Source organism: Poeciliopsis prolifica, unplaced genomic scaffold (genome assembly GCF_027474105.1).
Source record: "Poeciliopsis prolifica strain line A6 unplaced genomic scaffold, Auburn_PproV2 SCAFFOLD127, whole genome shotgun sequence".
NCBI classification, from domain to species: domain Eukaryota; kingdom Metazoa; phylum Chordata; class Actinopteri; order Cyprinodontiformes; family Poeciliidae; genus Poeciliopsis; species Poeciliopsis prolifica.
The window spans coordinates 426,424-441,443 of NW_026562502.1; the positions used below are offsets into that span (position 1 = coordinate 426,424).

At 40.3% G+C, this 15,020-nt stretch overlaps 1 protein-coding gene across 1 annotated transcript in view; it reads right to left on the bottom strand.

Annotated features, from left to right (window-relative positions):
* LOC129355231 (coagulation factor XIII A chain-like) overlaps positions 1-15,020 on the bottom strand; it is a 21,238-nt gene continuing 6,218 nt past the window's right edge. Inside the window, exons 4-13 of the mRNA XM_055024762.1 lie at positions 3,482-3,620; positions 3,227-3,330; positions 3,066-3,154; positions 2,652-2,992; positions 1,924-1,939; positions 1,671-1,839; positions 1,437-1,591; positions 1,216-1,352; positions 1,033-1,138; positions 1-36 (exon numbers count right to left, since the gene is read on the bottom strand). Of these exons, the coding sequence (XP_054880737.1) occupies positions 1-36; positions 1,033-1,138; positions 1,216-1,352; positions 1,437-1,591; positions 1,671-1,839; positions 1,924-1,939; positions 2,652-2,992; positions 3,066-3,154; positions 3,227-3,330; positions 3,482-3,620 (1,292 nt within the window). The remainder of the gene's footprint in view (positions 37-1,032; positions 1,139-1,215; positions 1,353-1,436; positions 1,592-1,670; positions 1,840-1,923; positions 1,940-2,651; positions 2,993-3,065; positions 3,155-3,226; positions 3,331-3,481; positions 3,621-15,020) is intronic.

Genomic DNA, 15,020 nt, shown 5'->3' on the forward strand with positions numbered 1-15,020 from the left:
TTACGGCATGACCTTGACTTCCACCATTGCCATCATCTAAAAGAAACAGACAATTATCATCAAGATGCTAATGGTACAACAATCTGTTTCCTCAGATTGTTGAATTTAATGTCAAATTTAAGGTAAAATCTCGAATATATAGAGAAGTTTTTTCTCAAGACATTTAGCAGAAATAAAATGTTTTGTTTTCGTAGCTAAAACTTCATCAGATCTCAGCAGTTTCCTCAGGTTGAAGCAAATATTTAAGACTTTTGAGAAACATTGTTGGATTTACCAAATTCAGTGTCAAGTTTAGCCTCATAAAAACAAACTTTGCCTAAACTTTAGCTTTGCTATGTTTTTGGTAGATACGTTAGTTTGACATTTATAACTTTTAGCTTGTATTTTCAAGTCTTTTCAGCTGCAGTACTTTAGACTGTTATTATTTGACATTTGCACATTTAGTAGGCTAATGCTGATGACTTAGCAAGCAGTAATCACTTTAGCTAATGCTTAGCTAACATTTATTGCTGTAAACTGATCAATCTTGAGATAAATTAATGTAGTTTCAACTGCTAACCAACAGTTTAAGTTTATTATTTTCTGTCTAAATACTTATTTTTTTCTAAATTGAGAGAATCGGAACAATTTTAACCATTTAGCTAACGTTTCGCTAACGTTTAGCTAACGTGCCGGCTGCTAAATCTATTTCATAATAAGGCGGTGCATCAACTTTTAGCTGCAGTTTGATAAAAATGTAAGTTCTTATGTACTTAGCTTTGCCTTTTTTAAGTTAATGATGACAATAAATAATTTTAGCCAATAAATTCTTAATAAGTAACTTTTCAATTTAGCTACAGTTTATTGCTAATAGTTTAGCAAAACCCAATAATCTTTGGTTGTTTTAAACTTTGGCTAATATTTTATTTGATACATTTATTTTTAAATACTCAGTTGTAGCAAAGAAGATTCTGCTGGCTAATCTTTTTGACTTCATTCGACTGTAAAACTAATTCTGAGGTTTGGTTTTGAGCGAGCCGTTGTGGTGTTTACATCGGGCAGGTTGTCGCAGTCCAGCACCACCAGGAGAGTCTGGAGTCCGGGCTTCGTGGGTCTGAACCCGACCTTGTGGGATATTTGGCCCATAGGAGGAATCGTCCTGGGAGGAAACATGTTTTAAATATGAACACAGGAAGCTGCAGGTGAGGCAGGTGAACCGGGTTTACCTGTAGTTACCTGTAGTTGTAGAGCTGAGTCTCCAGCAGCCCGGCTCCCTCCATGGCCAGCTTGGTGTCGGTCAGGGGGAACCCCAAGGTGTTAGTGAAGGAAACCATGACGTACATGTCACGATTCACCTGAGGCCGCCCACTCAGCTGGACACAGACACACACAGCAACAAATCAGTGTGAAATCTTCAGACTGTTGAAGATTTCATGGATGTTCAGTCTGGGTTTTACTGTTATGTTCAGCGGTGGAAGCTTCAGGGCGATGGTCTTGACCTCTGACACCTCCACATCATCGGTTTGTCCGGTCACAGTGACCTCCAGGTTGCTGTTAGAGCCCAGCTGAGAGACGTACTCCTGAGGCGAAAGCTCAAACATCTTAATGCTACCTGCAACAGAAAACACAGACATATCCAAAATGTCCCTAACCCTCTTTAAGGCCAGGGATCTGAAGCCAAAGCCGCTCACTCTGGAAGGCGTCCAGATCAATCCTGAAGTCCTCGACTTTCAGTGGGTCTGATGCGACCACGCCGGTGTAGTAGGTGGAGCTGATCTCCATGTAAACTTTCACAGATTTTATAGTCTCACTTTGGTTGTAAAAAGTCACTGAAACCCTCAGAGGATCCCCCACGTAGCCCTGGACAGAGAGGGAAGAGGTGGCAGTACAGAGTTAAGGTCTCTGTTGTACTTTGGTCTGTTGAGGTCTGCCGGACACGACTACCTTGAGATAGTAGGAGCTACACAGAGAACCCTTGGCAGGAAACAGCCTTCACATTGAACTGTTTTATGTTAAACGTGAGAGTTTGTGCAACAAGTGGCAAGTAGCCACCTGACTGCCACAAAGAGGCACAGTGAAGAAGAAACAGAGCTTGGTGTCCGCCTAGCTCAGCAAACTAGCTAGCTTCCATTCACCTTGTGGAAAACAAAGGGATTTGTCATGAGAAATGTAGTTTTTTGGTATGTTGGACCATGAAATGTCAACCGTCTGTGGTCGGTACACTAAGTAGATGGTGGCTTTACCTCACTCACTCCCAGCAGTTTCATGTTACTCCAACATACCGGGCCGTACTTCTCTCCTCGGTCTGCATGTACTCAATGCTGACTCAAAGCAGACGACCCTCATCTATGGTCCTGAGATTTGGGTAGAGACTAAAAGAACGAGATGATGAATACAAAGGCTGAAATGAGAGCGTCTGGACTCTCCCATAGAGACAGACACTCAGACATCCAGGATGGACTGAGAGTAAACCCGCTGGTTCCAGAACCAGTTTATACCTGTTAAGTCTCCTGTTTTGGCTGAAAATGACCATATTTTACCTCTCTTTCCCACCGTGCTCCAGTGTGTCCCTTAAGTTTCCCATACTATAGTAATTATGTCTCACTACCCTTGGTGATGTCGTACAACTCAAAGTTTTATCTCCATGATGGATGGATTGATGGTTTCCTCACGCTTGAGTTGCAATCTGGATGGACAGGCTGGACGCAGGCCAGTCAGAGCGGTCTCTAGAACATCCGTACTGCTCAGCCAGAGCCATGGTCTGCTGATCTGCCAGACTCCCTGCAGATTCACATTTTCTCCAGTCACCTTCCTGTGCTAATCTTTGATCACATGACATATAAAGCTGAGTAAGAAGACCTTCTGGATGCTTATAGGTCCTGGTGATGTCCTCAGGTCTCCAGCTGCTCAATGACTTGGTGTAAATGAACTGTCCAACATAAGACGTGTCCACCTTGAATGGAGTCATGTTGCCATATTTGTCACTCTTCATGTGGATCAGGTCGCTGTTCACCTAGAGCACAAACAGTCAGCGATTACTTGACTAATTTATCTGGTTTATCAGGTTAATGTCCTTCCAGTCTAACCTCAGCGAAGACGAAGCGACAGTCGAAGGGGTGACACAGCTCACCGTCCCTGATGGCAATGACCGGCGCCGGACCGCAACGGAAATATCCTGAAACAAAGTGAGACACGGTTGGGTTAATCGCTGCTTCCTGTGGGTTTGGGATGTTTGTGTTCTGCTCACTGTCATTGGTCTCCTGCGGAGTCGCATCCACCACCTGCCATCCGGAGTACTTCGGTGGAAGATCCACTCGCTTCATGAATGCCTCGTTCCAGCAGTGGAAGTTCCTGCACAGAAACCAACTCAGTGACTGTTGCTGCCCATAAACGGTTCGCCTTGACGGCCATGGCAGTCGTTGACAACCCAAACGGTTTAAAAACCCTAATAAGGTTTAGTTTGTTCCATGGAACCGGCGTCATGTGGAGCGTTTGGACCAACCAGATGGAGTCCTGGGTCTTGTGTCTGTCAGGCGTGCCGTCTGGCTTGAAGATGAGTTCGGTCTTCAGGTTGCCCGTGTTGTCGTGGGCTGAGTTGAAGTTGGTGACGACTCTTGATGGGATCCCAAGGCATCGCAGGACTGCAGACAGACAAACCGTTTTCTATCCTTTCAGCAGCAGCATAAGCTGCTGATTTCATTTCAACATTTTAACAGATCCTTTGAGACATTTCTACACTTAAACAACAAACTTGATCCTAAAGGAGTATTTGCAGATTAACTATCTGCAAATACTCCTTTTCTAACCCTAACCCAACTCTTTTACCCACAAGCTTTTGGTCTTTTAAACCATTAGCTTAACTTTCAGCAAACGTTTCATGCATTGACAAACTACAGTGTTGCTGTAGTTTTACAGTGTTGCTGTAGTTTTACAGTGTGTTGCTGTAGTTTTACAGTGCTGCTGTAGTTTTACAATGTTGCTGTAGTTTTACAGTGCTTTGCTGTAGTTTTACAGTGATTGATGTAGTTTTACAGTGCGGTGCTGTAGTTTTACAGTGCGTTGCTGTAGTTTTACAGTGCGGTGCTGTAGTTTTACAGTGCGGTGCTGTAGTTTTACAGCAGTGCTGTAGTTTTAGAGTGTTGCTGTAGTTTTACAGTGTTGCTGTAGTTTTACAGTGCTGCTGTAGTTTTACAATGTTGCTGTAGTTTTACAGTGTCGCTGTAGTTTTACAGTGTCGCTGTAGTTTTACAGTGTCGCTGTAGTTTTACAGTGTGTTGCTGTAGTTTTACAGTGTTGCTGTAGTTTTACAGTGTGTTAATGTAGTTTTACAGTGTTGCTGTATTTTTACAGTGTTGCTATAGTTTTACAGTGCGGTGCTGTAGTTTTACAGTGTTGCTGTAGTTTTACAATGTTGCTGTAGTTTTACAGTGTCGCTGTAGTTTTACAGTGTCGCTGTAGTTTTACAGTGCTGCTGTAGTTTTACAGTGTTGCTGTAGTTTTACAATGTTGCTGTAGTGTTTACAGTGTTGCTGTAGTTTTACAGTGTTGCTGTAGTGTTACAGTGTTGCTGTAGTTTTACAGTGCTGCTGTAGTTTTACAGTGTGGTGCTGTAGTTTTTCTGCGGTGCTGTAGTTCTACAATGTTGCTGTAGTTTTACAGTGTTGCTGTAGTTTTACAGTGTTGCTGTAGTTTTACAGTGCTGCTGTAGTTTTACAGTGCTGCTGTAGTTTTACGGTGTGCTGTAGTTTTACAGTGTGCTGTAGTTTTACAGTGAGGTGCTGTAGTTTTACAGTGTTGCTGTAGTTTTACAGTGCGTTGCTGTAGTTTTACAATGTTGCTGTAGTTTTACAGTGCTTTGCTGTAGTTTTACAGTGATTGATGTAGTTTTACAGTGCGGTGCTGTAGTTTTACAGTGCGTTGCTGTAGTTTTACAGTGCTGTAGTTTTACAGTGCGGTGCTGTAGTTTTACAGTGCGGTGCTGTAGTTTTACAGCAGTGCTGTAGTTTTAGTGTTGCTGTAGTTTTACAGTGCGTTGCTGTAGTTTTACAGTGCTGCTGTAGTTTTACAATGTTGCTGTAGTTTTACAATGTCGCTGTAGTTTTACAGTGTCGCTGTAGTTTTACAGTGTGTTGCTGTAGTTTTGCAGTGTTGCTGTAGTTTTACAGTGTTTAATTTAGTTTTACAGTGTTGCTGTAGTTTTACAGTGTTGCTATAGTTTTACAGTGCGGTGCTGTAGTTTTACAGTGTTGCTGTAGTTTTACAATGTTGCTGTAGTTTTACAGTGTGCTGTAGTTTTACAGTGCTGCTGTAGTTTTACAGTGTCGCTGTAGTTTTACAGTGCTGCTGTAGTTTTACAGTGTTGCTGTAGTTTTACAATGTTGCTGTAGTTTTACAGTGTTGCTGTAGTTTTACAGTGTTGCTGTAGTTTACAGTGTTGCTGTAGTTTTACAGTGCTGCTGTAGTTTTACAGTGTGGTGCTGTAGTTTTTCTGCGGTGCTGTAGTTTTACAATGTTGCTGTAGTTTTACAGTGTTGCTGTAGTTTTACAGTGTTGCTGTAGTTTTACAGTGCTGCTGTAGTTTTACAGTGTTGCTGTAGTTTTACAGTGCTGCTGTAGTTTTACAGTGTGGTGCTGTAGTTTTTCTGCGGTGCTGTAGTTCTACAATGTTGCTGTAGTTTTACAGTGTTGCTGTAGTTTTACAGTGTTGCTGTAGTTTTACAGTGCTGCTGTAGTTTTACAGTGCTGCTGTAGTTTTACGGTGTGGCTGTAGTTTTACAGTGTGGCTGTAGTTTTACAGTGCGGTGCTGTAGTTTTACAGTGTTGCTGTAGTTTTACAGTGCGTTGCTGTAGTTTTACAGTGCGGTGCTGTAGTTTTACAGTGCGTTGCTGTAGTTTTACAGTGCGGTGCTGTAGTTTTACAGTGCGTTGCTGTAGTTTTACAGTGTTGCTGTAGTTTTACAATGTTGCTGTAGTTTTACAGTGTTGCTGTAGTTTTACAATGTTGCTGTAGTTTTACAGTGTTGCTGTAGTTTTACAATGTTGCTGTAGTTTTACAGTGCTGCTGTAGTTTTACAATGTTGCTGTAGTTTTACAGTGCTGCTGTAGTTTTACAGTGCTGCTGTAGTTTTACAGTGTTGCTGTAGTTTTTCTGTGGTGCTGTAGTTTTACAATGTTGCTGTAGTTTTACAGTGTTGCTGTAGTTTTACAGTGTTGCTGTAGTTTTTCTGCGGTGCTGTAGTTTTACAGTGCTGCTGTAGTTTTACAGTGTTGCTGTAGTTTTACAGTGTTGCTGTAGTTTTACAATGTTGCTGTAGTTTTACAGTGTTGCTGTAGTTTTACAATGTTGCTGTAGTTTTACAGTGTTGCTGTAGTTTTACAGTGTTGCTGTAGTTTTTCTGCGGTGCTGTAGTTTTACAGTGCTGCTGTAGTTTTACAGTGCTGCAGTAGTTTTACAGTGTTGCTGTAGTTTTACAGTGCTGCTGTAGTTTTACAGTGTTGCTGTAGTTTTACAGTGTTGCTGTAGTTTTACAGTGTGGCTGTAGTTTTACAGTGCGGTGCTGTAGTTTTACAGTGTTGCTGTAGTTTTACAGTGTTGCTGTAGTTTTACAGTGTGTTGCTGTAGTTTTACAGTGCGGTGCTGTAGTTTTACAGTGTTGCTGTAGTTTTACAGTGTTGCTGTAGTTTTACAATGTTGCTGTAGTTTTACAGTGCGGTGCTGTAGTTTTACAGTGCGTTGCTGTAGTTTTACAGTGCGTTGCTGTAGTTTTACAGTGCGGTGCTGTAGTTTTACAGTGCGGTGCTGTAGTTTTAGAGTGTTGCTGTAGTTTTACAATGTTGCTGTAGTTTTACAATGTTGCTGTAGTTTTACAGTGTCGCTGTAGTTTTACAGTGTGTTGCTGTAGTTTTGCAGTGTTCCTGTAGTTTTACAGTGTGTTGCTGTAGTTTTACAGTGTTGCTGTAGTTTTACAGTGTTGCTGTAGTTTTACAGTGTTGCTATAGTTTTACAGTGCGGTGCTGTAGTTTTACAGTGTCGCTGTAGTTTTACAGTGTGCTGTAGTTTTACAGTGTGTTGCTGTAGTTTTACAGTGCTGCTGTAGTTTTACAGTGTTGCTGTAGTTTTACAGTGTTGCTGTAGTTTTACAGTGTTGCTGTAGTTTTACAGTGCTGCTGTAGTTTTACAGTGTGTTGCTGTAGTTTTACAGTGCTGCTGTAGTTTTACAGTGTTGCTGTAGTTTTACAGTGTTGCTGTAGTTTTACAGTGCTGCTGTAGTTTTACAGTGTTGCTGTAGTTTTTCTGCGGTGCTGTAGTTTTGCAATGTTGCTGTAGTTTTACAGTGTCGCTGTAGTTTTACAGTGTCGCTGTAGTTTTACAGTGTGTTGCTGTAGTTTTACAGTGCTGCTGTAGTTTTACAGTGTTGCTGTAGTTTTACAATGTTGCTGTAGTTTTACAGTGTTGCTGTAGTTTTACAGTGCTGCTGTAGTTTTACAGTGTGTTGCTGTAGTTTTACAGTGCTGCTGTAGTTTTACAGTGTTGCTGTAGTTTTACAATGTTGCTGTAGTTTTACAGTGCTGCTGTAGTTTTACAGTGTTGCTGTAGTTTTTCTGCGGTGCTGTAGTTTTGCAATGTTGCTGTAGTTTTACAGTGTTGCTGTAGTTTTTCTGCGGTGCTGTAGTTTTACAGTGTTGCTGTAGTTTTACAGTGCTGCTGTAGTTTTACAGTGTTGCTGTAGTTTTACAGTGTTGCTGTAGTTTTACAATGTTGCTGTAGTTTTACAGTGTTGCTGTAGTTTTACAGTGCTGCTGTAGTTTTACAGTGTGTTGCTGTAGTTTTACAGTGCTGCTGTAGTTTTACAGTGTTGCTGTAGTTTTACAATGTTGCTGTAGTTTTACAGTGTTGCTGTAGTTTTACAATGTTGCTGTAGTTTTACAGTGCTGCTGTAGTTTTACAATGTTGCTGTAGTTTTACAGTGTTGCTGTAGTTTTAAAGTGCTGCTGTAGTTTTACAGTGTGGTGCTGTAGTTTTTCTGCGGTGCTGTAGTTTTACAATGTTGCTGTAGTTTTACAGTGTTGCTGTAGTTTTACAGTGTTGCTGTAGTTTTTCTGCGGTGCTGTAGTTTTACAGTGTTGCTGTAGTTTTACAGTGCTGCTGTAGTTTTACAGTGTTGCTGTAGTTTTACAGTGTTGCTGTAGTTTTACAGTGTTGCTGTAGTTTTACAGTGTTGCTGTAGTTTTTCTGCGGTGCTGTAGTTTTACAGTGTTGCTGTAGTTTTACAGTGCTGCTGTAGTTTTACAGTGCTGCTGTAGTTTTACAGTGCTGCTGTAGTTTTACAGTGTGGCTGTAGTTTTACAGTGCTGCTGTAGTTTTACAGTGCTGCTGTAGTTTTACAGTGCGGTGCTGTAGTTTTACAGTGTTGCTGTAGTTTTACAGTGTTGCTGTAGTTTTACAGTGCTGCTGTAGTTTTACAGTGCTGCTGTAGTTTTACAGTGTGTTGCTGTAGTTTTACAGTGCTGCTGTAGTTTTACAGTGTTGCTGTAGTTTTACAGTGTTGCTGTAGTTTTACAGTGCTGCTGTAGTTTTACAGTGTTGCTGTAGTTTTTCTGCGGTGCTGTAGTTTTACAATGTTGCTGTAGTTTTACAGTGTTGCTGTAGTTTTTCTGCGGTGCTGTAGTTTTACAGTGTTGCTGTAGTTTTACAGTGCTGCTGTAGTTTTACAGTGCTGCTGTAGTTTTACAGTGTTGCTGTAGTTTTACAGTGTTGCTGTAGTTTTACAGTGTTGCTGTAGTTTTACAGTGTGTTGGTGTAGTTTTACAGTGCTGCTGTAGTTTTACAGTGTTGCTGTAGTTTTACAGTGTTGCTGTAGTTTTACAGTGTTGCTGTAGTTTTACAATGTTGCTGTAGTTTTACAGTGCTGCTGTAGTTTTACAATGTTGCTGTAGTTTTACAGTGTTGCTGTAGTTTTAAAGTGCTGCTGTAGTTTTACAGTGTGGTGCTGTAGTTTTTCTGCGGTGCTGTAGTTTTACAATGTTGCTGTAGTTTTACAGTGTTGCTGTAGTTTTACAGTGTTGCTGTAGTTTTTCTGCGGTGCTGTAGTTTTACAGTGTGCTGTAGTTTTACAGTGCTGCTGTAGTTTTACAGTGTTGCTGTAGTTTTACAGTGTTGCTATAGTTTTACAGTGCGGTGCTGTAGTTTTACAGTGTCGCTGTAGTTTTACAGTGTGTTGCTGTAGTTTTACAGTGCTGCTGTAGTTTTACAGTGTTGCTGTAGTTTTTTACATGTTGCTGTAGTTTTACAGTGTTGCTGTAGTTTTACAGTGCTGCTGTAGTTTTACAGTGTGTTGCTGTAGTTTTACAGTGCTGCTGTAGTTTTACAGTGTTGCTGTAGTTTTACAATGTTGCTGTAGTTTTACAGTGCTGCTGTAGTTTTACAGTGTTGCTGTAGTTTTTCTGCGGTGCTGTAGTTTTGCAATGTTGCTGTAGTTTTACAGTGTCGCTGTAGATTTACAGTGTCGCTGTAGTTTTACAGTGTGTTGCTGTAGTTTTACAGTGCTGCTGTAGTTTTACAGTGTTGCTGTAGTTTTACAATGTTGCTGTAGTTTTACAGTGTTGCTGTAGTTTTACAGTGCTGCTGTAGTTTTTACAGTGTGTTGCTGTAGTTTACAGTGCTGCTGTAGTTTTACAGTGTTGCTGTAGTTTTACAATGTTGCTGTAGTTTTACAGTGCTGCTGTAGTTTTACAGTGTTGCTGTAGTTTTTCTGCGGTGCTGTAGTTTTGCAATGTTGCTGTAGTTTTACAGTGTTGCTGTAGTTTTTCTGCGGTGCTGTAGTTTTACAGTGTTGCTGTAGTTTTACAGTGCTGCTGTAGTTTTACAGTGTTGCTGTAGTTTTACAGTGTTGCTGTAGTTTTACAATGTTGCTGTAGTTTTACAGTGTTGCTGTAGTTTTACAGTGCTGCTGTAGTTTTACAGTGTTGCTGTAGTTTTACAGTGTTGCTGTAGTTTTACAGTGTTGCTGTAGTTTTACAATGTTGCTGTAGTTTTACAGTGTGCTGTAGTTTTACAATGTTGCTGTAGTTTTACAGTGCTGCTGTAGTTTTACAATGTTGCTGTAGTTTTACAGTGTTGCTGTAGTTTTAAAGTGCTGCTGTAGTTTTACAGTGGTGCTGTAGTTTTTCTGCGTGCTGTAGTTTTACAATGTTGCTGTAGTTTTACAGTGTTGCTGTAGTTTACAGTGTTGCTGTAGTTTTTCTGCGGTGCTGTAGTTTTACAGTGTTGCTGTAGTTTTACAGTGCTGCTGTAGTTTTACAGTGTTGCTGTAGTTTTACAGTGTTGCTGTAGTTTTACAGTGTTGCTGTAGTTTTTCTGCGTGCTGTAGTTTTACAGTGTTGCTTTAGTTTTACAGTGCTGCTGTAGTTTTACAGTGCTGCTGTAGTTTTACAATGCTGCTGTAGTTTTACAGTGTTGCTGTAGTTTTACAGTGTTGCTTAGTTTTACAGTGCTGCTGTAGTTTTACAGTGCTGCTGTAGTTTTACAGTGCGGTGCTGTAGTTTACAGTGTTGCTTTAGTTTTACAGTGCTGCTGTAGTTTTACAGTGCTGCTGTAGTTTTACAGTGTCGCTGTAGTTTTACAGTGTGTTGCTGTAGTTTTACAGTGCTGCTGTAGTTTTACAGTGTTGCTGTAGTTTTACAATGTTGCTGTAGTTTTACAGTGTTGCTGTAGTTTTACAGTGCTGCTGTAGTTTTACAGTGTGCTGTAGTTTTACAGTGCTGCTGTAGTTTTACAGTGTTGCTGTAGTTTTACAATGTTGCTGTAGTTTTACAGTGCTGCTGTAGTTTTACAGTGTTGCTGTAGTTTTTCTGCGGTGCTGTAGTTTTGCAATGTTGCTGTAGTTTTACAGTGTTGCTGTAGTTTTTCTGCGGTGCTGTAGTTTTACAGTGTTGCTGTAGTTTTACAGTGCTGCTGTAGTTTTACAGTGTTGCTGTAGTTTTACAGTGTTGCTGTAGTTTTACAATGTTGCTGTAGTTTTACAGTGTTGCTGTAGTTTTACAGTGCTGCTGTAGTTTTACAGTGTGTTGCTGTAGTTTTACAGTGCTGCTGTAGTTTTACAGTGTTGCTGTAGTTTTACAGTGTTGCTGTAGTTTTACAGTGTTGCTGTAGTTTTACATGTTGCTGTAGTTTTACAGTGCTGCTGTAGTTTTACAATGTTGCTGTAGTTTTACAGTGTTGCTGTAGTTTTAAAGTGCTGCTGTAGTTTTACAGTGTGGTGCTGTAGTTTTTCTGCGGTGCTGTAGTTTTACAATGTTGCTGTAGTTTTACAGTGTTGCTGTAGTTTTACAGTGTTGCTGTAGTTTTTCTGCGGTGCTGTAGTTTTACAGTGTTGCTGTAGTTTTACAGTGCTGCTAGTTTTTACAGTGTTGCTGTAGTTTTTACAGTGTTGCTGTAGTTTTACAGTGTTGCTGTAGTTTTTCTGCGGTGCTGTAGTTTTACAGTGTTGCTTTAGTTTTACAGTGCTGCTGTAGTTTTACAGTGCTGCTGTAGTTTTACAATGCTGCTGTAGTTTTACAGTGTTGCTGTAGTTTTACAGTGCTGCTGTAGTTTTACAGTGCTGCTGTAGTTTTACAGTGCTGCTGTAGTTTTACAGTGCTGCTGTAGTTTTACAGTGTGTTGCTGTAGTTTTACAGTGCTGCTGTAGTTTTACAGTGTTGCTGTAGTTTTACAATGTTGCTGTAGTTTTACAGTGCTGCTGTAGTTTTACAGTGTTGCTGTAGTTTTTCTGCGGTGCTGTAGTTTTACAATGTTGCTGTAGTTTTACAGTGTTGCTGTAGTTTTTCTGCGGTGCTGTAGTTTTACAGTGTTGCTGTAGTTTTACAGTGCTGCTCTAGTTTTACAGTGCTGCTGTAGTTTTACAGTGTTGCTGTAGTTTTACAGTGTTTGCTGTAGTTTTACAGTGCTGCTGTAGTTTTACAGTGTGTTGGTGTAGTTTTACAGTGCTGCTGTAGTTTTACAGTGTTGCTGTAGTTTTACAATGTTGCTGTAGTTTTACAGTGTTGCTGTAGTTTTACAATGTTGCTGTAGTTTTACAGTGCTGCTGTAGTTTTACAATGTTGCTGTAGTTTTACAGTGTTGCTGTAGTTTTAAAGTGCTGCTGTAGTTTTACAGTGTGGTGCTGTAGTTTTTCTGCGGTGCTGTAGTTTTACAGTGTTGCTGTAGTTTTACAGTGTTGCTGTAGTTTTACAGTGTTGCTGTAGTTTTTCTGCGGTGCTGTAGTTTTACAGTGTTGCTGTAGTTTTACAGTGCTGCTGTAGTTTTACAGTGTGTTGCTGTAGTTTTACAGTGTTGCTGTAGTTTTACAGTGCGTTGCTGTAGTTTACAGTGTCGCTGTAGTTTTACAGTGTCGCTGTAGTTTTACAGTGTGTTGCTGTAGTTTTACAGTGCTGCTGTAGTTTTACAGTGTTGCTGTAGTTTTACAGTGTTGCTGTAGTTTTACAGTGTTGCTGTAGTTTTACAGTGCTGCTGTAGTTTTACAGTGTGTTGCTGTAGTTTTACAGTGCTGCTGTAGTTTTACAGTGTTGCTGTAGTTTTACAATGTTGCTGTAGTTTTACAGTGCTGCTGTAGTTTTACAGTGTTGCTGTAGTTTTTCTGCGGTGCTGTAGTTTTGCAATGTTGCTGTAGTTTTACAGTGTTGCTGTAGTTTTTCTGCGGTGCTGTAGTTTTACAGTGTTGCTGTAGTTTTACAGTGCTGCTGTAGTTTTACAATGTTGCTGTAGTTTTACAGTGTTGCTGTAGTTTTACAGTGTGGTGCTGTAGTTTTTCTGCGGTGCTGTAGTTTTACAATGTTGCTGTAGTTTTACAGTGTTGCTGTAGTTTTACAGTGTTGCTGTAGTTTTTCTGCGGTGCTGTAGTTTTGCAATGTTGCTGTAGTTTTACAGTGTCGCTGTAGATTTACAGTGTCGCTGTAGTTTTACAGTGTGTTGCTGTAGTTTTACAGTGCTGCTGTAGTTTTACAGTGTGTTGCTGTAGTTTTACAGCGTTGCTGTAGTTTTACAGTGCTGCTGTAGTTTTACAGTGTGTTGCTGTAGTTTTACAGTGCTGCTGTAGTTTTACAGTGTTGCTGTAGTTTTACAGTGTTGCTGTAGTTTTACAGTGCTGCTGTAGTTTTACAGTGTTGCTGTAGTTTTTCTGCGGTGCTGTAGTTTTGCAATGTTGCTGTAGTTTTACAGTGTTGCTGTAGTTTTTCTGCGGTGCTGTAGTTTTACAGTGTTGCTGTAGTTTTACAGTGCTGCTGTAGTTTTACAGTGTTGCTGTAGTTTTACAGTGTTGCTGTAGTTTTACAGTGTTGCTGTAGTTTTACAGTGTTGCTGTAGTTTTACAGTGCTGCTGTAGTTTTACAGTGTGTTGCTGTAGTTTTACAGTGCTGCTGGAGTTTTACAGTGTTGCTGTAGTTTTACAATGTTGCTGTAGTTTTACAGTGTTGCTGTAGTTTTACAATGTTGCTGTAGTTTTACAGTGCTGCTGTAGTTTACAATTGCTGTAGTTTTACAGTGTTGCTGTAGTTTTAAAGTGCTGCTGTAGTTTTACAGTGTGGTGCTGTAGTTTTTCTGCGGTGCTGTAGTTTTACAATGTTGCTGTAGTTTTACAGTGTTGCTGTAGTTTTACAGTGTTGCTGTAGTTTTTCTGCGGTGCTGTAGTTTTACAGTGTTGCTGTAGTTTTACAGTGCTGCTGTAGTTTTACAGTGTTGCTGTAGTTTTTTACAGTGTTGCTGTAGTTTTTCTGCGGTGCTGTAGTTTTACAGTGTTGCTTTAGTTTTACAGTGCTGCTGTAGTTTTACAGTGCTGCTGTAGTTTTACAATGCTGCTGTAGTTTTACAGTGTGGCTGTAGTTTTACAGTGCTGCTGTAGTTTTACAGTGCTGCTGTAGTTTTACAGTGCGGTGCTGTAGTTTTACAGTGTTGCTTTAGTTTTACAGTGCTGCTGTAGTTTTACAGTGCTGCTGTAGTTTTACAGTGCTGCTGTAGTTTTACAGTGTGTTGCTGTAGTTTACAGTGCTGCTGTAGTTTTACAGTGTTGCTGTAGTTTTACAATGTTGCTGTAGTTTTACAGTGCTGCTGTAGTTTTACAGTGTTGCTGTAGTTTTTCTGCGTGCTGTAGTTTTACAATGTTGCTGTAGTTTTACAGTGTTGCTGTAGTTTTTCTGTTGCTGTAGTTTTACAGTGCTGCTGTAGTTTTACAGTGTTGCTGTAGTTTTACAGTGTTGCTGTAGTTTTTACAGTGCTGCTGTAGTTTTACAGTGTGTTGCTGTAGTTTTACAGTGCTGCTGTAGTTTTACAGTGTTGCTGTAGTTTTTTTACAATGTTGCTGTAGTTTTACAGTGTTGCTGTAGTTTTACAATGTTGCTGTAGTTTTACAGTGCTGCTGTAGTTTTACAGTGTTGCTGTAGTTTTAAAGTGCTGCTGTAGTTTTACAGTGTGGTGCTGTAGTTTTTCTGCGGTGCTGTAGTTTTACAATGTTGCTGTAGTTTTACAGTGTTGCTGTAGTTTTACAGTGTTGCTGTAGTTTTTTCTGCGGTGCTGTAGTTTTACAGTGTTGCTGTAGTTTTACAGTGCTGCTGTAGTTTTACAGTGCTGCTGTAGTTTTACAGTGTGGCTGTAGTTTTACAGTGCGGTGCTGTAGTTTACAGTGTTGCTTTAGTTTTACAGTGCTGCTGTAGTTTTACAGTGTTGCTGTAGTTTTACAGTGTTGCTGTAGTTTTTCTGCGGTGCTGTAGTTTTACAGTGTTGCTGTAGTTTTACAGTGCTGCTGTAGTTTTACAGTGCGGTGCTGTAGTTTTACAGTGTTGCTTTAGTTTTACAGTGCTGCTGTAGTTTTACAGTGCTGCTGTAGTTTTACAATGCTGCTGTAGTTTTACATGTTGCTGTAGTTTTACAGTGTTGCTTTAGTTTTACAGTGCTGCTGTAGTTTTACAGTGCTGCTGTAGTTTTACAGTGGGGTGCTGTAGTCTTACAGTGTTGCTTTAGTTTTACAGTGCTGCTGTAGTTTTACAGTGCT